Source organism: Uloborus diversus, chromosome 2 (genome assembly GCF_026930045.1).
Source record: "Uloborus diversus isolate 005 chromosome 2, Udiv.v.3.1, whole genome shotgun sequence".
Classification (NCBI taxonomy): domain Eukaryota; kingdom Metazoa; phylum Arthropoda; class Arachnida; order Araneae; family Uloboridae; genus Uloborus; species Uloborus diversus.
In genome coordinates, this window is record NC_072732.1 from 27349529 (window position 1) to 27372580 (window position 23052).

Consider the following 23052-nt stretch of genomic DNA (forward strand, 5'->3'; position numbering starts at 1 on the left):
TGGTACGAGGTACAAGCTTTTTTTTTTTTTTTGATGTTAACGGTGAATTTTCTAACTTTTTTTTCAGAGCTGGAGCAGGAAAATGCGAGGTGTAAAAGGCTCATGTAAATGCGGCTTTTTTTTTTGTTGTTAAACTCAATGAAAAAAAACTTTAAAAAGATGGGTTTGAATGAATGAATGAAGTGAAAAGGTAGAGCTCAACACGAGCGTAAGCACTGCAACCAGTCTATTGTACTATTCCTTATAGAACTCCTAAAAGAGCCCCCAATAACAGAAACCAATTTGAGCAATTGTCTAACCGAAATATTAGACAGTTCCCAGGGATCCACGCAGTGATATCCTAAATATTCAAATCTTTGTGCAGAATAATAGTCACAATTACGCAATACAGGAATTGAGCTGTCTTCTGTCATTAGGCAAGCTCTACACGTTGGTTTGTCCATGAGGCCTACCAAATTAAGATGTCTATTAAGAGAGCGGTGTCCGGGTTAGTAACCCGATGGACATTTTAATCTCTTTCCTACTCAAACCAAACAGTTAACGGTATGGTATGGTACCAGGGAAGCTGCTGTTTGAGGACATTGGTCTGTCCCTGCGAGTTAGCCCAAATCCACCTGCCATATCATTCTTCCATAAGTAAGGTTTTTGCAGTATTTCTGACAGTACTATAGGGCAGACAAGAGCTGGTTCAGATCCTACAAATGGTATATTAGAGCCAAAATGGGTAAAGGAGGCAGTTTCAAGATTTTACCTGGCTCGAAAAATCGTAGCTCAGGCACTGCACACAAACAAGTTCTTTCTTTATTAACTGTTATTTTAAAATAACTTGTCAATTTTGTTCATTTTAAAAAATGTAAATTATCTTTAAATATTCTCTTTTACCCCCACATTTACCTAATACTGTATATCAATATTGTTGTGTTCATGTGCGCCCATATGCAAAATTGTAAGGGGAGCTCAGATATTTTAACCATGGTTTAGCAGGATATTTTCCCCATGGAAACAGATTTCAGGATAGATTAGAGTCATTAAAATTTGACATTTTTAATTACTTATTCATTAATGGCTGGAGAACAAATGTATTTACATTTTTGCAAAGAAAAAAGTACTAAAAGCAAGAAAGTTCTAATGTCAAAGGGGATCTCAAGCCCCCCCTTGCTCCCCTATATGGGCGCCCTTGGCTGTGTTTGATTTTTACGTTTCATGTTTGATAATAACATGTATGAATTTCTATTAAAATATTGACAACTAATTTTTGTACATTTCATTTTTAGGTACACATTTGAAGAAGAAGTTCTAGCAGTGGTTACCACCATGTTTGAAAAATCTTCACGAAGTAGAATATGTGCCTCCACTTTTCTTAAAGTAGTAGGCATGAAAAAGCCTCTAAGGGATCAAATATGTTCCTTATTAAAAAAGTAAAATTATAATATATCTAAAAAATCATTACAAGCTTAGTTTTTTTTTCTCCATTAATATACTTGTAGTTTTCTTATTGCTAGCTTCTTTTTTTTTTTTTTCAGATCATGCATTGATATGTGTTTGGAAAGCGTTGAAATTCTTAAAGACTGCCTCAAAGAAAACTCTGCGGATAATACTTTAAAGCTACAGTTGTCCTCTGCTTATTTTTGGTTGTATCAATTTAAATTGAGAGCACTGCACAAAATTTCTGATGTGAGTGTATTTATTTTTGTTTTATTTAGTGTCTAAAATTCTTTCTCTAACATTGCTGAATTTATTGTTTATTTGTTTGTTTGTCTATTTTGCTCCTTTATTTCTGATTTCATCCCTGTGGTTTATTTTCACTTGACCATTTTTATACATCCAAATTTTCTCTCCTTACTCAACCTGAAGATTCAAATTTTTAGTCGGTAGCCGAAGGATACTTAAATTAGTCACTACTTTTTTATTAGTAGCTGCTGTATTGACTTTCTTCCATGAAAATTTTGAAATCTTAAGGCACTAAGCTAAAAGGTGGCTGTGAAAAAATGTCCTCGCTGATGAGACCTTTTGCCGTTTGCATATTTGTGTAAAATAGACAATGGAAAATTAATATTGTTTCACTCGTGGATTCTTGAAAAAATGAATATAGGTGTCCCTCGTATAACATGGTCAATTCGTTCCATGTAGTATCAAAACCATGTTATACGAGACTTTTTTTAAATAACATTTTTACTAATATTTAATACTTATATCAAAACCTTTTTATATGAGACTTAGAAATAATGTAAATCAAAGGATGTACTGTGTTATATTGAAACCAAGTTTCATCAAAACAAAGTAAAAACTTATTGGAGTTATCAACCATTAACAGAATGTATTAAACAAAAATGAAATTCCATCTTTATAAATATAACATTCGAGTTATATCAGAACTATGAAGTATTAAATTCAAGTTTCGTACCGTGTAACATCGAAACCATGTTATAATAATCGCAAATTTGAAACCGTTTTGTAGAAGTACCGTGTTATACGAGGGACACCTGTATATAAAGCATATACACACAAATTGAAAAAAAAAATTTAAAAAGACATTTAAAAAGTAATCATCGAATGGAAAAGGTGAATCTTGTAATTTTTTTACTGCAGTTATACACATGCAGATATCCCTCGTCTAACATAGTGCTTGTAAAACAATCTTTTATATTTGGGGCAAAGAAAGTGGGTAAATAAAAATGGATAACTGTCTGATTTAAAGCTATCACTTCTATATATAAAGAGTAGAAACAATTATTTTTTTAAAATCTGGTATGTGTTCTTAAACATAAAAAAAACAATAAAATCCTTCATTAAACACTTATTTAGTTTTTATTTTATACAAAATAGCATTTGTACTTAATCTTATCAACAGGCATTTACTAAGTATAAAAACATTTAATGTGCACTTTAAATAATGTTAAATCCATATTTTTCCATAAACAGACCAGTTCCCACCTTCGCCAAGGCTGATCTGATATCTATTGTACTGTAAAAATTTGGCCGGACATTATCTAATGACCTTGTCTACACACATACATCATGATAATTAATATGAAAACTTTGGGGACTCGAAGAATATTCACCAAATGCTAACAAAGACCTACCCAAACCTTATTGAAATTCTGTGAAATTAATTTTAATGTAGAAACTCAGAATTTCAAAATGTTTTATGAAACTTCCTTGAAGTAGTTTGCTATAATTTTTTGACATTGTTGTATCCAAAACTGCTATAAATATTTTTTATTATTTTCTGTTAAAATAAAAATATCAATCAAATTCTTCCTATCTGTCCTTTGGCAGAATACACAAATAGTAGGTTTCATAAAAACTTTTTTTTAAAAGAAATTGCTTACATTTTATTATTTATTTTATACTGTAGGCAGCAATAGATGACAGTTAAGCCTTTATTTTTCCTTTGTTCTAGAAAGAAGCAGAAAATGCATTAAAGCCTTCGCCTGTGAGAAAGGATGAGACCAAGTTGAATGATTGTGAAGATGAAAATGACATTTGTAATATTAAACCTGCATTCCCTCTTGTCACAATAGCTGTTGAAGTTGAAGTAACTAAAATTTTAGACCAGGCACTTGAAATATGGTCTGATGTATTTAATGATCCTGCCTGTGACTACAAGAAGCTTTCCGAAGTCATGAAAGAAAATATTGTTCTTGAGCTTATGCAAGCCGCAGCTGAAACATATGCTACTATTGTTCAAGTATTCTTTTTTTTTTTTGTTTTTAATCTACTTTCATTGTCTTTCTTATAATTTGATTTTAATTTTTATCTGTGTCAGTGATTTCTCAAAAAATTGACTGCTTCATCCAGATTAAGTTGAAAATAAGATAAATAAATACCTTTGTGCTGAACAGTAAAGTAAGAAAAACAATGTTAAAAATAGCACAAATTTGCCAATTACAGCAGACATGTGTTTCGGCGTTACAGGGAACGCCTTTTCCAATGCAAAAAGTAATGAGCTTATGGATGAAAAGACATCCGACAAGAGCTTTTTGTCGGATGTCTTTTCGGATGTTTTAACTGGCAAATTTGTGCTATTTTTAACGTTGTTTTTCTTTCTTTAAGTTGAAAATGTTTATCTAAAAGAAGTTTTGTTGTGCGAATTGTTTTATTCTTGGAGGTTATGTAACTAACAGTTAAAGAGAACTGCATAAACTTATTTCATAAACTTACTAATTTAAACCATACATACTGATTTTTAAAATAAAATCAAAAGAACAAATCTATTTATTTTATCTTTCCATCAAAACATAAAAATTATGCATTTTAAAAAGAATGATCAATTATGAAGTGTTACATATTTTTTAAAGGTGTATTTAAAAATTGCTTATGATCAATGTTTTTGTTTGAGTCATCAGGGCAGTGTTGTACTCTGCATTTCAACACTTGCAATGCAATCCTCATTTTAGCGTTTTAACATCTTCCAACAGCAAGGCATTCCTCATATGACCTCTCAGTTTCATCCTCCATCTGTTTTGCTGTAAAAATCTGGCGAACTTCTGAGGATTTTAATGTTTAAACAAGGGGGTATTTTGATACATCTATGATTCAACCTCTTGAGATATTGCATCTGAAGGATTTTAATTTCTTGGTTGACTTTTTTGAAAAATCTTGAGTATGTTAAGAAGTTTCTGATTGTGTTTCAAACACAATCCCTGATTTGAAAACTGATGACATTAAGCGATGTAATGGTCACATATAACAATTTTTACTGTACTTTTACAAAAAACAGAAACAATTAGGACCTTGGAATTTTAATAACAATTAGCGATTGGAAACATTAACTGCAATCAGATTAAACAGAGACAACTGTATTAACATGTATTAAAAAGTCTTTATAAAGAGCTTGAAATGGTTTGAATATTAGGCACTAAAATAAAATATCTTATGAGATATGAAAAAATAGAAAAAAAAAATCGACTGATTCTTTTCAAACTTTTTTGCTTGCTCCAAGAAGAATTTTTTTACTTTTGAGATTCTGTAGACATCCTGTCTCTGTTTTCATCTATATTTTGATATGTACATACCCATTTAAATAGTCTATTTTAAAATCTTGCCACCCTTTAAATAGAATTTTTTTGAATATATATATATATTTTTTAGTTTAATAAATATAATAAAAGTCAATAATCTTTTAGTAATATAATGTCTCTTCTTGCAGGATGTAAATGAATTGAAAATGTTGGTTATCTTACAAAAGGTTTCTGAAAATATGGGGAATAAGGAATATGAACTTCTTGCTGGAATTTCATTGGTCAATTTCTTAGTTCGGTTAGGATACTTGCAAATGGCGTCGAAAATTTTGAATCACATCCAAAAGGATGTGTCATTGCTTGATACTTCAGAGATTGACTCAGAAGTCATAAGTGTCAAGTTTGACTTGGCCAAGTCCAATTTTTGTTTTCATTCAGGAGAGGTAAGTAGCATTGATTTTGTTAATTCTTGATTCTAGCAAAATTTATCACTTGTGGTCCATTATAGTAATAACTAAGTATTGGTGCTAGTTACTGTATTCTTTTCAAAAAATGTTATAACGTTAGTGACATTTCAATAGAATAGAAAGTTTAGAAAGAAAAGCTCTTTAGCTTCATCAAGTTTTGTATTGCCATTTTTGAGAATATTTCTCAAAAATAGTTGCATTATGGCATTTGTTGAAGGTATATTTTTTTGCTGTGATCAATTCAAGGAATTCAGATCTTTTTCAATAAAAAACCAAATAAACATTCCAAAGCATTTAAATAGCATTCTTTGCAGACTATTTCACTGTTTATTAGTGCATAACTGATCAAGAAAGCTCAGTATTTTTTGGATGACTTTGATGTTATAATTTTTAACCTATTTAATCTTTAAACAACTGTGATTGATTATTGAGCTATTTCTGTATCAGGAGCAGATTCAAGTTTTATCATCAGTAACAATCCATTTTTAATCGAATCAGCTTGAAAAAACATTTTGTGGTCCGCTTGATTATAAGTTGTATGTAAAATAACTTTACAAGAGACATGCTCCAAAGATAGAGATATGACAAAAATATTCTCCTGATTTGAATTTTGAAGATAATCAAGAATAAGTTTTGCCTACAATCAAAATATTGTTAATATCATTAACGTTATGAAATGATATTCATCTATCGTTGTCAAAGATGAAACTGCGTTTTTATTTAAGTTTACTTATCTTATCTTATAATGATACCTTTCATCAATGAGATTGTTTATGAATAATGTCAGAATTTTTGTCAGTTAGGGAAAAACTTTGTAATTGAAAATGCAAGTTATTTTGTAAAACAAAAAACAAAGCACCATTGATAATATTATGATCATCTCAAAATTTTGCATTTAAATTACCCTGCTTGTTTCTATACCAAAATCTTGCAATAAACTTCATCAAACCCCACAAACGTTCTATACGATTCTCAAATTTACATAACGTTCTATACGATTCTCAAATTCTTCACGGAAACTTTCTCGCATAGATATTTTTAGCCAAATGAAAGCAGAAGCTTTTAAAATTGCAATAAAACGTTGAAAATCCGAACTTTGGGACCGTAGGTAGTTCGGATTTTCGGAAATAGCCTAGAAAATACCGTTTTGGGAATTAGTATACCATTTATTTCAAATACAATTCATGTACATACTATAACTATACTATTATACAGTACAGTACATAACGCTGCGATATGTAATTGTAGTTTTTAACGAAATGTTACAAAAAATCTTTTTTTAGCCTACTTTCTAGCAAAAATAAAATATAAAGAAGAAAGGAGCATGAAATAAATCTTAAAGCATCTTAAAAATATCGGTAAAAAAACAAAAAAGTAGAAAATATATAAAATATAGAAAAATTAAAAAAATCGGACCGTAGGGTTTTGAGATGCATTTCCATACTAAGCAGTTTGGCTAACTTCTGGTTTGAACTTTCAGTGTGCAGCTCTTAAACATAAATGCATCCATTGGCCTTAATTTTCAATCATTTTAAGAAATTTGTTTAGTATATCAGCCTGCTTTATGTCTTACATGAGGCTGGTGAAACCGCTTTCTGCTCTCCAGTCTGCCCTGCTTAATTTCAACTAATCATTCCTGATTTTTGTGTTTTAGAAGAATCTTGAATACTTTTTTCTTAAAAAAAAAGTAATGCTCTGTGTACTACTTGACATTATTATTTTTTTTTTTTTTGCTTGTTGATTTGGTTAGTTTTACTTGTATACCCATTAAATGATCATGTTTTTCTTTCATTTTTCAACTATGTATTGGAAATTCATTTTATTTCTATCTTTTCTTTTCAGTTTGTCGAAGGTTTTAAAGTTTTACAGAGCATTGCTGAACGGCATGTATTTGAACAAAAGTTTAGATCTGTGAAAATATTGCAAGCTGACTTCTCTCTTCAGCTGAGCTATTATTTATCTTTGCCTATTGCTGCATTTGGAGATGAAAACATTGCAGAAAGTTTGCGAACAAATACTGCTATGGCTTCATCCTTGGAAGCCATGTCCTTGTATAAAGCCCTTTTAAAGCATTTAACTGAAAAAGAAAACTGTTGTACGTATTAAAATTACCATCATTACATTTTAGGCAATCTTTTTGACACAAAATATGAATTTTTGCTTCCTTGTATTAAAGTTTAAACTTATTTCTGGCAACATAAAGTAAATGAAGTTCCTTTCATCGATTTCTTGCTCAAAAAATACCTTATTTATTCATGTTTTGCTAATGAACCTCAAAATCTGACTAAAGTACTTTTGCTTAACGCAAATATTTTTTCGATTTTAAAAAGCATTATGCGGAAAGTTACAATTATGCACTATATTCTCTCTCTCAAGAGGTAATACTTTTGAAGAAACAATAATGTGCTTAACCATTTTGCTGCAATTAACATTCAAAAAATTGTTTTATATTAGATCAGTTTTTTTTTGTGAATTGCTAAACTCAGCAAATATGCCATAAATATTCTGATTGTAATTAGGGTTGTAATGAATAGCGGTTTGCCCTAATACCGAATATTTGATGGCTCAATAATGAATCTAAGAAAAATTGGTTACCACATAATTCTTAATATTAAAAAATTGATCATTACTGAAGGCTAACTTAGTCATATTGTTAGTATTTTTAGAAAAATGTAAATGTTCTTGAACCTTTTTTTTTTTTGGTACCAGTTTAAGTTTTGAAATGTTTGCCAATAATAATACGAAGAAAATATGCAAAATAAATTTTTGCAGATAAAGCGGTCTTTAGATAAACTTCTAACAGTGTTAAGTAATCAGTTGCTGCCCTTAAGCTAGTGCTAAGGTAGAACTGCAAGGAAAATACCATGTACAACAGCCTGATTATGCCCAGTCTAATAGTTAGTTTGGAGTGTCCAATTAATTGGTGGGAAGCAAATGCAAAACATTTTTTTAAGCTTGCAGATTTGACAAAGTTTTTTCAGCTTCTGTTAACACTTGCATAGTTAAAGAATATTTTTGGTTGCAAGAAACATATATGAAACTGAAAGGAATTCTGACAGAAAATGCTAAGAAGCTAGTTTCTACATCATAATTTTAGAATTTAAATGATTTTTTCCACCATGTGACACTGTAATATATTTTTTATATCATTGATCTTTATGCATGAATTTATGTAATCGGGTGTTTGTGATTATTTAAAATTGAATTCATTGTTGGTTTAAATGAAATTTGATATTCATTCTGCTTATATCATTATGTACTTACCTAAGCATAAGTTTTATTGCTTTAACAATTAGTAACTTTTTGTAACGAACACTTTTCTATCAATAAGATGTTAAACAGTTTTAAATTCATATTCGAGAGACTATTTTCATTCTCGGTGTATTCCGCTAAAAAGCTAAATGCATTAGCATGAATACTCTATCTTGATTAGGTAGAAGTGCCGAATACCAAACAGTGACTGAATATTTGTTATATACCTAACTGTAATAGATTTAATTGATTTACTTTGTGTGTCTTCAAAAGAATCTGGCTGTTATTCTGATGCAACCTTTTTGTATATAATTCATTTTGTTGTGTTTTATTCAATAAAAACTAATTACACTTTATTAAATCTTGTTAGCAAAGTAGTTTTACTTATAAATTTTGTTAGTGATGAATGTATTAACAAATAGCATCTATTGTTATTGTGTAATCTCTGAGTTTCATAACATTATTTCTTTCCTAGCCTCTGTAGCTTTTAGTACGTCTTTGCTGAGAAGTCTTTTGAAATCATATTTACATCTTGGAGAACTCTATCGTGAGTGTGGCGAACCTCGCTTTGCGAGATGTTATTTACAAGAAGGTTTGCACCTTGCAGAATCGATGCTTCTGACTTATTGGTATGACTGTATTTAAAACTGAAAATTTTGCTACTTTGTATTCTATAAGCTAGTGTGTTTTATTCATTTTGTTTTGCAACCATTGTGAAAATACTTCAATCAAAGTTTTGCTCCAAAAATGGTCATCAGTTTCCTTATTGCGTGACACTTTGCCAAATACAGTAAAACCCCTCCTAACAGACACCTCTCAAAGGCGGACACCCCTCTTATGCAGACAATTTTTAATTCCCCAGTTCCAATACAAATAACATTATTAAACCTCTGTCCTGCGGACACCTCTCTATTGTGGACAAAAAAAATCATCCCGTTAGTGTCCGCATTTGAGAAATTTTACTGTACTTGGTTTCAGATTTGCACATAATACAGGGGTGATTGTGGTCCGGTATTTTACTGAACTTCCGGTATTTTCGAACGTATTTCCGGTATTTTCATGTCTGAAAATACCGGAATTATGTTCTTTTTTAGTTATACTTTTATCTCCCTACCTCCGAAATTTATTTTAAATTATATAATACTCATCAAATATACCTGCAAGAGCCTTAAGATGGACAACTATCCCTTAAGATGGACAAATGTCAAGATAATTTGTATAACACCAGCTCAAAAGTAACTTTGTGATCCATTAAAAATTTAATTAAATGTGCACGCAATATTTTGACTCAGAACTATACAATACTTTGGCAAAGGTGCACTTAAGTAATAGGAACCAAAGATTACCCCCCCCCCCCCCCCCCCCCCCCGTTCTCGCTTTGAAACTTTCAGGTGTTTTTTGATGAACTCACAATCACCCCTGATAATAGGAGGAAGACGCAATTTGCATGACAACTCACACATGCTCAGCCCCCACCCCCTGTAAATATTTACATAATTAGATGAAATTCATACAAGCTCTCAAATACGGTCCTAAAAAAGCAGCCGGTGCATCAGTTTTAAAGCTTGTGAATCATAATTTTCTTCCCCCACTTTCCTTTCCATTCTTTCCTTGATTATAAGAAATACTTCATCTGTGAGATAACTTAGCATCCAACAAATAGCTTCTATCTATCACCTGTAGTCATAGACTGAGTGATTTTATCTCTCAATCTCAACACGGTAGCTATTAGCACCAAAAAAACTAAATTGATACATTTATACCTGAAATACACCGCCAGCTCAGTCATTCCAGCCGAGGACTACAGTTTCGTGCTTACTTATTGAATGATTCACTTATGTCTGATATTTAAGGAGTTATTAGAGTTCAAAATTCCAAGGGACTGGGGCTGAAAATGAGATGGAAACATGTCGCTTGATGGAGCACTTATAATTGGCAATCGTTGAAGTAAGAATACAGTATATATTTATCCTTTTAATTGTTATTAAAAAAATATAAATATATGATAAAATCACACTAAAATTGCTCTTATAATTTTCAAGGAAATATCAAATTTATTAAGCCACTGTAGGATCCCTTAAAAAGTTAAATGGCCCCAAATTTAAAATGGTATGTGAGAAAAAAATTGGATTTCATTAATCTTTCTAATGTCTACTTTTTTTGTGCTTGTGATTTTCCTAATTTTGGATCTGAGAACCTAGGGGCTTTATAAAAAGTTAGATTTGCATTTCAAGTTTTTAATACAAAATAAATGGAATTTAGCTTTACACAATTCGGGTTTTCTAACACAATTCAGGTGGTTTCAATCATACAGTTTCAGCTATCCCACAAATACTTAACCAAAAGGCATCTTTTTTGACGTGGAAGGGCAACCCTAACGTGGATCATTTAGAACGTCTTCTTGGCCATCTTGATATCACTTAAACCATTCAAAAACATGTACACATGAGAAACATTCATTTCCACACTTTTTGTAATAATTTCAGTACCAGTTTTCCTAGGTCCATGTAAAATTTCACAATGATTCGTTATTCTACTTTTATGCTTAGCATTTTTGCGGTGAAAAAAAAAGCAACTCGAATGCCAGGATGGCGACGGATCAGGGAGATCAGGGAAAAGTCAGGGAACTTTATTCAGGGGTCGAAGTAGTCCTATGTATCCTATATTTCTTATATTTTCAAAAAAAGCATCAAAATAGTCCTATATTTCCTATATTTTTCAAAAATGTCCTATATTTCCTATATTCCCATTTTTTACCCTATATATCTTTTAAAAAGAACAGTAAATAAACTTTCTAACATCGGATTTTTCGCTACAAGTACGTGCCCAAACGAATTTCAAATTAAAAAACTCAACTGACTAAATTCTGAAACAGGCACCTTCTCTCATTAGCTACAGCAATGTGACGTCAATGTATAGTGGGCGGAGTTTCAAGAACTAAGGCTGAAGTTGGTTTTAGAATTTTGCTTTTGGCGGGCAACAGCCGTTTGTTTTGTTTTCCATCATGGTTTTCGTTGGTATATTTTTGTGTTCAGTGCATTTTCTTATCGGAATGTTCTAATTTTCTTTTTGCAATCTTTTCTTTTTGTGGAATTTTGGGATCGTGGCATGTTAGTTCCTTATGATGTTAAAATGTAGTTTGTTGTAATAAGTGGAATTATAATGGTGAAATCGCATCGCTTAACAAAATTCCCTGTGGAGTTGTTGAACCAGGAGGACATTAATTCTACAAATTTTGGTGCATGGTGCATTAAGGAAAAGATGAATTTACCGCTTTTTGCCATTTTTGCAACTGTTCAGTGCCCATAAGCAATTGTGGATTTTTGCAATTGAGGCAGCATGCTAAAACATTCAAGCAAAAGGAAAACTTTGAAAAACGTCTGAAGGATCCTTCTCAAGCTCTGTTTGTTCTTAATACAAGTGGTAAAGGGTTCAGTTTAGATATAAAATCAAAGAACAGTGGAATTAGTACTTGGGTCATGAATAAGGAAGAAAAAATAAAAATTATCTTGGTTCAAATTTTGTTTAGTTATTTAGTCTATAAAGTACACTGTTTTTTCAAAAATTATTCTTTCAACTACAGGAAAGTCATTTCAGATGTAAGGTATAATTTTGTTTGAGATTTTTTTTTAAAACAAGATCATTGATAAGAATAACTAAATAATATATGATATGTATTATTTCTTTTTTCATGGCAAAATTATTCATATAATGTGTCCTATATTTTTTGTGGAAAATGTCCTATATGTGACAAGTCGGTCACTTCTACCCCTGTTTATTAATCAAGGAAAAGTCGGGGAAATATCAGGGAACTTCGAAAAAATAATAAAAAATCAGGGAAAATTGATTTTATGAAGAAAAAAACTTTTTTGCTTTACAAAATTAAGTATCCTAATTCCCTACGCATTTTCCGCCAATTATCTGCTCAAAAAAAAGTAAAATGAATGAGGTGTAATTATACATTGCCGCATATTTTTGCATCTTTTTTCCTCAACGTCAAGGTATTGAATCTTACTTATTAGGATGAACTTCCTAAGATTGCTTCTGTGTCTGTTAGGTTGTTTATTTTACCTAGCTTAAAATTTCCCTTCACGCTTTCAATGCGACGTAAAATAAACAACCATACAGGCAAAGATTAAGCCTTCATTAATGCCTTAGCTCCTTTGCCTTTATTCGTTTGTCTCGAAGTGATTAGCGTACTGTAATCACGGTTTCAGAAGAAATCTTTGGTTATTGAATTAATACTGATAAAAGCTTAAAAGTTATTACTTCTTCGCGTTTTTAATTTAATTGCTAAAATTGAACTTTCATTCAAAAAAAAATTTTCATTTTTTGCATTATGCTATTTGTTGTCACCGCAGATTATAAAAGTTTTCTTTTCTGCAGACTTAAATGATTCTTTTATTTTATAACCAAGTTGTATTCTTCTTTTATATATTTCGAAATCAACTAATTGTTTTTTTTCTTTTTCTTGCATTTCAAAGTTGTTTGTTACAAAAGGAATGCAAGATTTTTTTCGTTACGTACTGAAATCATTTGAAACAGAGTTAACTTGTGTACTTAAGTAAATATATTTATTTTTTTATTGTTAAAATGCTGTATTCATTCATTAAAATCTATGTTCTTGATTAGAGAAAAGCTCTGTATGAATGGATGTCAAAAAGTTTCACCTGTTTTGCATAAATATGTCAATTAGTTATATAAGAATAACTACATTACTTTTATTCTTTCACTATTACTTGTTATTCTTGCAACAATTATTATGCTGTTTAAAAATTTAGTTCAAAATAATTTCAATTACTTTTTAGTTCTATCATAAATACACATATGTTTTTAAGAGTGATTTTAATAGTTTCTTAAAATTCTTATACTAAGTGATTTCTGGAAATAAAGTTTTTTTTTTTTAATTTTCTATTATCTTTCCATGTAGAAACATTGAATATACTGTTTTGTAGTTTTTTTTCCCAAAAAAATTGATTTGATAAGTTTTTTTTTTTTAACCATTTTGTTAAAAAAGTAGCATTTTTTAAAAAATATATCCTTAGTTCAACAACTTTACACAACTTAAAACGTTTAAAATATTGCATTCTATGCAAACATACAAGGGATTTCAAGTAGAGCAAAGAAAGGAAACCATTATCATTAGTAACGTAAATCAGGGAAATTTGGTGAACTTAGTCAGGGAACTTTTTTTCACAGTTTCTGTCGCCACCCTGAATGCGAATAAAGGATGTGGCTGTACTTATTTGTTCACAGAAGCGAGGTATTGCATTAAAAAGAGAAGGCTTCATGATAATATTTGTTGGTGTTTGGCACATGCAAACTTCTTCTATAGCAGACTCGGCCTCGTTATTTAATAGCCACACCTTGTACAATAATGAGAAGATAAAATGAATTATCATTAACCAAAAGCAGATGCTAAAAGATTGCTGCACAAGTAGAGCAAAACACTAATTTACGCATAACAAGTGGCATTGAAAAAACATAAAAATAAATTGCAAGTTTTATGGGTTCGGCAAGCAATAGCCAAACATTAACAGTATGGAATATTTAAAATTTTTAATTTGAAAAATATACATTTAAGGGGAAAATTTTTGTATTTCAAAGTTTTGAAATTAGGGTCCCGTACTGGATCTCAAATCTGCGTCTTATTTCAATCATATTTGCAATTGGAAGGTATAAGACTAATGATTGTAAAAATCGAGCTCATGCAGATTAAATGCAGACAGTCTGTATATATTGTCCTACAGCCTTATCTGAAGCTCTTATCTAAACTTAATAAAAATAGTTTCTATTTAACAGTTTGTGCAGAATTTTCCATACAGTACGGAATTTATTTTTCAAAATTCTTTATTATTTAGACAAGTTTTATTTCAATGAATGTATAGAAATTGAATATTTCATTTTCATTTTTCTAGGTCTTCTAAAATTCTAATTGTTTTGGCTCAAGTGGACCTATTGTGTGATAACACAACTGATTGCTTGGTAAAAATAAATGGATTGAAGTACATAAATGATAAATCTCAAGATGCTGGATCATTGCTGTCAGAGGCATTTCTGCAAATTGAAGATTCTACAGTGCCTGACTCTCCAGATGGGTTGGAAATGTCCCTTGGCTCTGTTAGACTACAAAGGAGTGTGAAGCACGATTTAATTAATAACATTGATGTTCAGTCTTCCCCTATTTCGCGTCGTAAAGTGAAAGCAAATAAGAAAGATAAAGATATATCATTAGAATCTGATGACGTTTTTTCTGTATATATTACAATGCTTGAAATATCAGCTCTTTCGTGTACATCTCATGTTTGTAAAGGATCTTATAAAGAAGCTGAAGATGAATTGAAAACTCTTTTGAAAAATTGCTCTACATTAGGGAAGGAAACTAATTTATCTAATATTTTGAAGACTATTAAAGGATTTTCTAGTGCAGCTTCATATCGTTGTCTCACAAAAGCGGAAGTGATGATTTCAATTCATACTTGTATCCAATTGTATCATGTATCGTTACTAAAAAATAATATCCAAGAAGCTGAACATTACCTCAATTATGGGTTGAACTTTCTTTCTGAGAAAATACCTTTTCCAAAGTATATGTATCCTAATAGTTTTGGTTCGCTGAAATATCTTCAAATTTCTATCAGTTTGAAAAAAAATCTTAAACTAGCTCCTCTCTCATCTGTTGTTCATCATATTTGTCCTGCCGTAAAATGTGTACAAGAATCATGTCTCAAACCAAGCAATGGGAAACTAAATACTGATCATGTTCAAACACCTAAAGTACCACGAATTACTGTCACAAAATTTGGAAACATCTCAAAACATAATAAGGCGCCAATTAAAAAAGATATTTTGTCTACAGTTGTTAAAAAGGATTTAGAATTGCTGAATTCACCTGGAAAACAAGCTTTATTATTCAGTGACAGTGATGATGAAATACTTTTTAATGATCCTAAAGATCTTCCCAAACCTAAAGCATCTACCATGTTGAGGACTCGAAAAAAAATTCTCAAAAGTGAATCTGAAAACTGTGATGACTCATCTTACAAATTTTTTAAGTCAAAAAATAATCATTTAGGTGTGAGTTCTGCTGGTGACATATGGAGTTTATCTTTGCTCTGCACTCCCAAAAAGAGTAAATCAAAAAGTCAGAGGCATCTTTATGATGCAAGGCCTGTTAAAATTGCGGAAAATCGTACAAAAGTGAAGCCAGCAAAATCTGACTCTAATGCTTGCAAAATATCAAAGAGATCAAAATGTAATAGCAAAGGAAATAAATTGAAGTGCAATAAAACTAGCTGTGATTCAATGAAAATTTCTGAAGATTTTGTAGTTGATGAAGCACCTGTTGAGAACTTGAGAAGCTCTCCACACAACAGAAGCCATACTATAAAAATAAATTTAGCCCGTAAACAGAGTGATGCAGAGCTGGAAAATTTTCAAGATGAAAATGTTTTCATTTCACCAAGTAAAGAGTGTGTTGATCACCATGACTTACTGGAAAAGCTTTGTCAAGATATTAGTTCCATGTGCTTGTCTAGGAAGACATCACTGCCGACTACTTCTATTCCAGGTTGCATGATTTTTGTTTGACAATTTGTTAAATTTTGTTCACTTGATAAATTTTACTTTTTACTTTTAGCTAGCAAAATGTTTTAATAAATGCAATCCAAAATCAGGGTTTCCACGGTCCTTAAAAGACCTTAGAAACTCCTTAATTTTCATTTTCAAAAATAAGGGCCCTTAAAAGTACTTAGTTTATGCTCAAGATCCTTAAAACCCTTTGAAAGTCCTTATTTTTTACTACTGCTGGCAGCTTTTTAAACAGGGGCAGTTTCTAAAGAAAAAATTCAAAAATGTCTATAATCGTTCGAGAACGAGGTTGTGTAAACGTAATTGCAGGCAATTTTTGAAGTTTGGAGAATTAAGAAGAGTCCTTAGGAATGTTTGAACCCTTGGAATGTTTTGAAAGATACTGAAATCGAAAAAAAGTTTAGGCTATCTTTAGTGACTTAATAGTATTGAAGAGAGGTCCTTTTTTTTTTTTTTTTTTTTTTTGAAAAAATTACAAAACTGGAGTCTTGAAAATGCTGAAGTATTAAAAGCCATGTTTTAGGTTATATTTGGGTGAATTAGGGAGAGGGGGTTCTGAGGCTCTCTCCTGAAAAACGTTTGCAACTGAAGTCTTAAAACTTTTATGCTGTCTCTTGTCTTGAGTAATACCAAGGTAAATGGCAGAAGAGTTCTTTGTAGAAAAAATTAAAATCAGGAGCCTTAAAGACTCAACTCTTGGCCATCTTTCATGAGTATAGGAGGAGGGTTTCGGGGCTTGCCCTCCTCCGACAAATTTTGAAGCTGGATTAAAACTTCTCAGCTGTCTTTAGGTCTAAGCTATCTTTCTATAACTTACAGAAAAGAGTATTTGGAGGTGGTCTCACAACAATTTTTTGAAATCGTACTCTTGAAATTTTGGACGGTCTTTGGTAGTGTGAAAATAGTGCGGGTGCTCTCTTCAGAAAAAAATATGAAACTGAACTGTTAAAAACGCAAATTTAAGCCATCTTCTGGTGAATTTATCACAAGGGTTTAGGGGGGCTCTCTTTCAAAAAAAATTTGAAGCTAGTATATTTAGAACTCTGCACCAAGCTATCTTTGGTGATTCAAGGATGAGGAAAGTTTTGGGCTCTCATCCGAAAAATTTGAAGTCTTAAAACTTTTAGTTTGTTTTTTGTAATGTAAATATAGGAAGACTTAGAAAAAATTCTGAAACTGGAGTCTTAAAAACACAAATTTAGGCCTTTGGTAAATGTAAGGGTAGGTGTTGGTGATTCTCTTCCAGCCTCCGGAAATATTTCAGAATTGATGATTTATCGGCCCAGTTTTAAGCTGCTTTCTTTTGTTGTTTAATTAGGGGTTGGTGAGATTCTCCCCGAAAAATTTCCAAAGCTGATCCATATGTAAAGAACATTACTTTAGGAAATTTTTAAGTGTCTTATAGGGGAGAATTAGGAGCCACTCTGCCAAAAATAGTTTTAGTATTGAAGTCTTAAAACTTTTAGGCTGTGTTTGGTGGGATAAAAGTAAGGCTCCCCTTTGAAAGTTTTCGAAACGAGAGTGGTAAAAACGCAAATTTAGATAATTTTTTGTGAAGTTTGGAGGGCTCTCCCTCAAAAATTGTTTGTAGCTGAAGTTTTAAAAACACTAATTTAGGCCATCTTTAGATGATTTAAGGCTAAGCGGATTCAGACGCTATTCTATTTTTTTAATGGAAATCTTGAAAGCGCAACTTAAAACTATCTTTTGTGAAGTTCAAGGAAGGGGAACAGTGGGGGATGTTCTTCAAAAGTTTTTAAAAACTGAAGTCTAAAAAACAGTAGGCTCTTTGGAGATGTAGAGAGAGTAGAAAACTAATTTTAAATGGAAAAAACATTCGTTTTGTTAAGGAAGTTTTTGCATTTTTATTAAATACTGTTTCCTAACGAATCAGCAGTCTCAATGCAAATTAGTCCCTGAAATAGTATTATTGGCTAGATGCATTCAAGTAACAAGGAGTAGAAATATAACCTTCTGAAAATGGAAAATTGGCTATAAGAGAAGTCGGACCAATTTAGTTGGACAGGAAGAAATCAGGGAACATGATTCTGTTCCTCCTGTGGTCACCTTGTTTATATCAAGGGCTAAAATTCAATTTCTTCAGTATGCCAATATTGTAAATGTTTGTGCTTGGAGTGCTGTGCTTATCTCAAAATTTATACTAATTGTTAACAAGCAATTCTTTTTAATATAAGATAATGAAACTTCTCTGGGCAGGAATTTCCTGTTCGGACTATTTTCAAGGAAGGGATTTGAGAAAGTTCTGTATGGTGTCATCCTGCCCTGAATTTTACCCTTTGAATAACCGATTCGAGATAGTGATTTTTTTAACTTCTGTGTAAATATTTAATCATACTAAAAACTAAACTACTAAAATAAATACTATTAAATTAGTTCTTCTTCTCATGGACATCCATTTAAGAATTTTTTTGGAAAAAATTAAGAATTGAGCTTTTTTTTTCCTTACATCAACTAATTTTAGTCTGACTTTGCAATGTTAAGTGTTATTTTTCTGCGGAAAACTGCTTAAAAACTAAGGCATATTTGTATGATATAGATATATGGATTTAATAATAAATAAGTTAATGAGTAGTTGATATTTTGAGGTCCTTAATTTATTTTAAAAAGGTCCTTAAAAATTCCTTACTTTTTGTTTTGGTAAAGGAGTGGGAACCCTGAAAATGTTATTTTAAAAAATATATACATACAAGAAGTAATTGTAAGGTAAACACATCAGTAGTATCCAGTGCTTCAAATTGCTTCAGTAGTAGCCACTTCTAGGTTTTTATTTAAAAAATAATAATATTCCAGGTTTTCCAATGAGTTCAAACTTTCAGGAAATAATACTGCTGTGCGCAGGTAAAGGGCAGTAACTGCAAAATTTTCTTTTCTTTTTTTTTTTTTTTTTTTGCGTTTTTGGCATTTATTGTACGTTATCTTTATTATACAAGTTCGCTTATTTGTTTTCCGCTGGAAAAAAGGCGAAAAATACGCCTCATTCCAACATTTTCCTATTGTTAGCATTGAATCCAACAGATTTCTTCAAATATCTCGAAAACTCATTTCTGCAGATACTGCCGTTTACCTGCACATGGCAGAATACCTCTTGCACGTTTGACGCATTTTTGAATCCACTGGGAGACCTGGAATCCTTTTTTTTTTCAAATATAAACCTTAAAGTGGCCACTACTGGTGTGTTTACCTTAACTATCGATAATTATTTTGTTATCAATTAGCACAGTATAGGACCCCAATTTTAGAATCCTAAAATCCAGAAAACCCAATCTTACTACAGTAAAATCTGCTTAATTAGACCACCGGTTAATCAGACCAGTTGCGTATTCAGGCCAAATCTTAAAGAACCGAAACAAATCCCATTAATAGTCTTTTACTAGGAAAAAAAAGTCCATTAATCGGGCCCAAGGAACATGAAATTAAGTAGGAAAACACTATGAATCACCTGCTTAACGCAAGTTTCAGGTGTGTCAGAGAACTTAAAAATTTGTGCATTCAAAAATAATTATGGTTCTTGTAATAATTTAAATCCAGCAATATTTACAGGAGGAATCTTTAACAAACTCCCACTGCGTGCCAGCACTGTTCGAGCAAAGTTCAGTGAAGTTTTTTTTTTTTTTTTTTTTTTTTTTTTAGTTCAGTTAGCACATACGATAAAATTAATTTCAATGTTTAGCTCTATGAATAAAATGTAATTTTTCAAAAATCTTTTGTTGTAAAATACGTAGTTTTGCTTTTCAATAGAATTTAATAGCTGCTATGTACTTTTTAAAACTTATTTTTTCTCTTGCTCATTTTTATTACTGGTTATTGAATTGAATCAATACTGGCCATTTACTGGCTGAAGAGAATGTAACTAAAACCATATCAGTCTGAAAATTGTTGTAATTTTTATTTATTTTTTTGAAGTTTATTTTTCAGTGAAAAATTTTTGTAATCAGTGATATTTCTTTTTTGTATACTTGCCATACATATCGGTCTGATTAACTGGAATTGACTGTAGGTGCAAATTAATTTAAGTCGCCATCATGGGTGCAAGACCTTCTGTCTCAGGACGGATTTCCGTCTTGACAAAATTTCCGAGACGGAGGTCGGGACGGAAAGAAATTCAATGACTTTCTTTTAGTTTTTAATGAAAAAAGAAAAATTGAGTGTTTGAAAAATATGCTTTAGTATTACTGGACCGTTCCATAACCACGAATTTACATTGACATTCTTTCGGTTTTCCGCCATGTGCTTGTTTTGTTTGCAACGTGCTTTTGGAGGAGTGGCTTTTTGACTCGCGCCGTTTGACTTTTTTTTTAGGTATAGCTTTGTTATTTCCAACTCACTGCATTGCAGACCGAGGAATTGCTCGCTATTCTCCCTGATTTTTCGAGGCAATCGGCTCTAATTGAAAATTTAGCCTTTTCTCATGCTATTTTAAATCATTCTTTCGTTTATTTCATTTGCTTTTTTTTTTTGCAAACTTTACACGCATAAATGAAAATTATGTACGCTCTTAAAATGTCTTAAGAGTTGAATCTGCATCACCGAATGAGAGTGATTGACAAAAATAAATGAACTATTTTCGCCAAAGCAAAGGGCGTCCACATACCAGGTAAAACAGAAACTATCAAGGATTTTGAAAATTTTAATGAAAATGAGAATTTTGGAAATAATTGGGGGGGGGGGATTTCAAGCTGGTTGGAAACACCGATGGACAACCGTTCCTGCATTTTTGACAATGACTTGAGGAATCACTAAAATCTAATGTCATTGAATCAAACACTCGCTAGAATGGAAATATGGGATGGGGGGGGGAGAGAAAGGAAAGGGGAGAAAAATGACGGCAGCACGAGTTTGCGAAAAAACGCTGCTCTTGCAAAGTGGGTAATCTGTCCGCAAATTAACCCACGATACTGGGGTCTTAAAACGTTGATATCTTGAACAATCTGGGGGGGGGGGGGGTTACTCACGGGTTACAGTATAAAATATCGAAAAACTGAATTGAAAATATTTTCGATGCTAGGAGTGATTCGATATTTCTCCTCTGCAACCTCTGAAAAATTTAAAAGTCAAAAAGTTTTAGGCTGTCTCTAATGATGTAAAAGTGTGTTTTAAAAAAATCGAAAGACTGGAGTCTTAAAGACACTAACTTAGGCAATCTTTGGTGAATTTATGCGAGATGGTTTTGGTGTTCTAACATGAAAATGTTTTGTAGCTGACGTATTAAAAACTATTTGAGGCTATACTGAAATGACTTAAGTTAAAGGGCATTTGCGACCCTCTCCCAAAAAGTGTTTGTAACTGAAGTCTTAAATCTTTTAGGCTGTCTTTGTCAATGTCAAGAGGGAGGGAGGGGGATCTCTTTAGGCGAAATTCCGAAACTGGAGTCTTAAAAGCGCAACTTTGGACCGTCTTGGGGTTCGGGGTTCTCCTTTCCCGAAAAATATTCCAAGCTAAAGTATTCAGAACTCAGCTTTAGGTAATCTTTGGAAGATTTAAGAAGAGGGAATGCGAAGGCTTTCTCTCAATACGTTTTAGAATTTAAATTCTTAAATCTTCGGTGATGAAAAGGGGAAACCGCAAATTTAAATAAAATTTAGTGACCTTAGAGGAAAGAGTTCGGGGGGGAAGGGGTCTCTCTCCCCGAAGCATTGAAATTGAAGTCTTAAAACTTTGGGTTGTCTTTGGCGATGTGTGGAAGGGAGTTGCTCTCTCAATAGAAAAATAAATCTTAAACAAAAACTTACACTGCGTTTAGTAAACACAATGAGAGGGGGGGGGGACTCCGCACCCCCAGCCCGAAATATTTTAGTTTCTGAAATTTTAAGAGCTTTGTTTTGGGCTATCTTTGGATGACTTAAGGGGGAAGGGTGTAGGAAGATTTTTTCAAAAAGTTTCCAAAATTAAAGTATTAAAATTTTTAGGCGATCATAAGTCATGTTTATAGGTAAGAGGGGAACTATTCCTACAAAACAATTTAGAAACTGAAACTTCAAAATTGAAATTTAGGAAATTTGTGGTGAGGAAGGGGTTTGGGAGTTCTCTTCCGAAAATTCTTTGATGCTGAAATATTTAAAGCGCCACTTCAGGCTATATTTGAGTGCCTTAAGAGGGATGTGATTCGGGAACCCTGCCTGGGGTTAGGATTCAGTTCCCCTATTTCTTTTTTTAATTAATGAATGTTGGAAAGGGCATCTTGTTTAAAAAATATATCTACTTCCCTGAAGCGATTTTTTATTGCTAATTTCACCACCTGCTATCTTATAAAAGAATTCTTTTTCAAATGAAGACTGTGGGGAATGGTGACAGTTCATTATCATTAGTCGGCCTTACCCTTCCCCCACCTTTCCTTCTTTTCTAGTTTATTGGCGCTACCTTGGGTAGGCTTTCGAATCAGAACTGATTTATGTTGCAAAAGTGAAAATCTTATGTCCTAAGCGATTTTATTGCTACAATAAAAATGTTTACGATCGGCAAAAAACTAATGGTGGGATGCTGCAAACGCTTTTACCCTTTACATTATCCAACATCGTCTAAAATTGCGTTTTTGAAACTTCAATTTCGAAATATTGCCAAAGGAGGGTTCCTGAACTCTATCCCTTAAGTAGTGCATTCAAAAAGCGTATTAACGTTGTGAAATTTAAATTACAATTTCGTTTTTAAATCTTCAATTTCGGGGAAATCCCATAGCGTCCCCTCCCCTTCCCCTCTTTCTTTAATATTTTTTGAAGGTTGCCCAATATTGTGATTTTGGGACTATCAGTTTGAAATAATTG

The 23052-nt window shown here is 32.0% G+C and overlaps 1 protein-coding gene across 1 annotated transcript in view; it reads left to right on the plus strand.

Annotated features, from left to right (window-relative positions):
• Positions 1–23052, plus strand: part of LOC129235139 (uncharacterized) — a 117094-nt gene that overhangs the window by 55585 nt on the left and 38457 nt on the right. Inside the window, exons 5-11 of the mRNA XM_054868830.1 lie at positions 1524–1674; positions 3404–3691; positions 5153–5407; positions 7376–7526; positions 9159–9312; positions 14602–14781; positions 15601–15815. Coding sequence (XP_054724805.1) covers positions 1524–1674; positions 3404–3691; positions 5153–5407; positions 7376–7526; positions 9159–9312; positions 14602–14781; positions 15601–15815 — 1394 coding nt within the window. The remainder of the gene's footprint in view (positions 1–1523; positions 1675–3403; positions 3692–5152; positions 5408–7375; positions 7527–9158; positions 9313–14601; positions 14782–15600; positions 15816–23052) is intronic.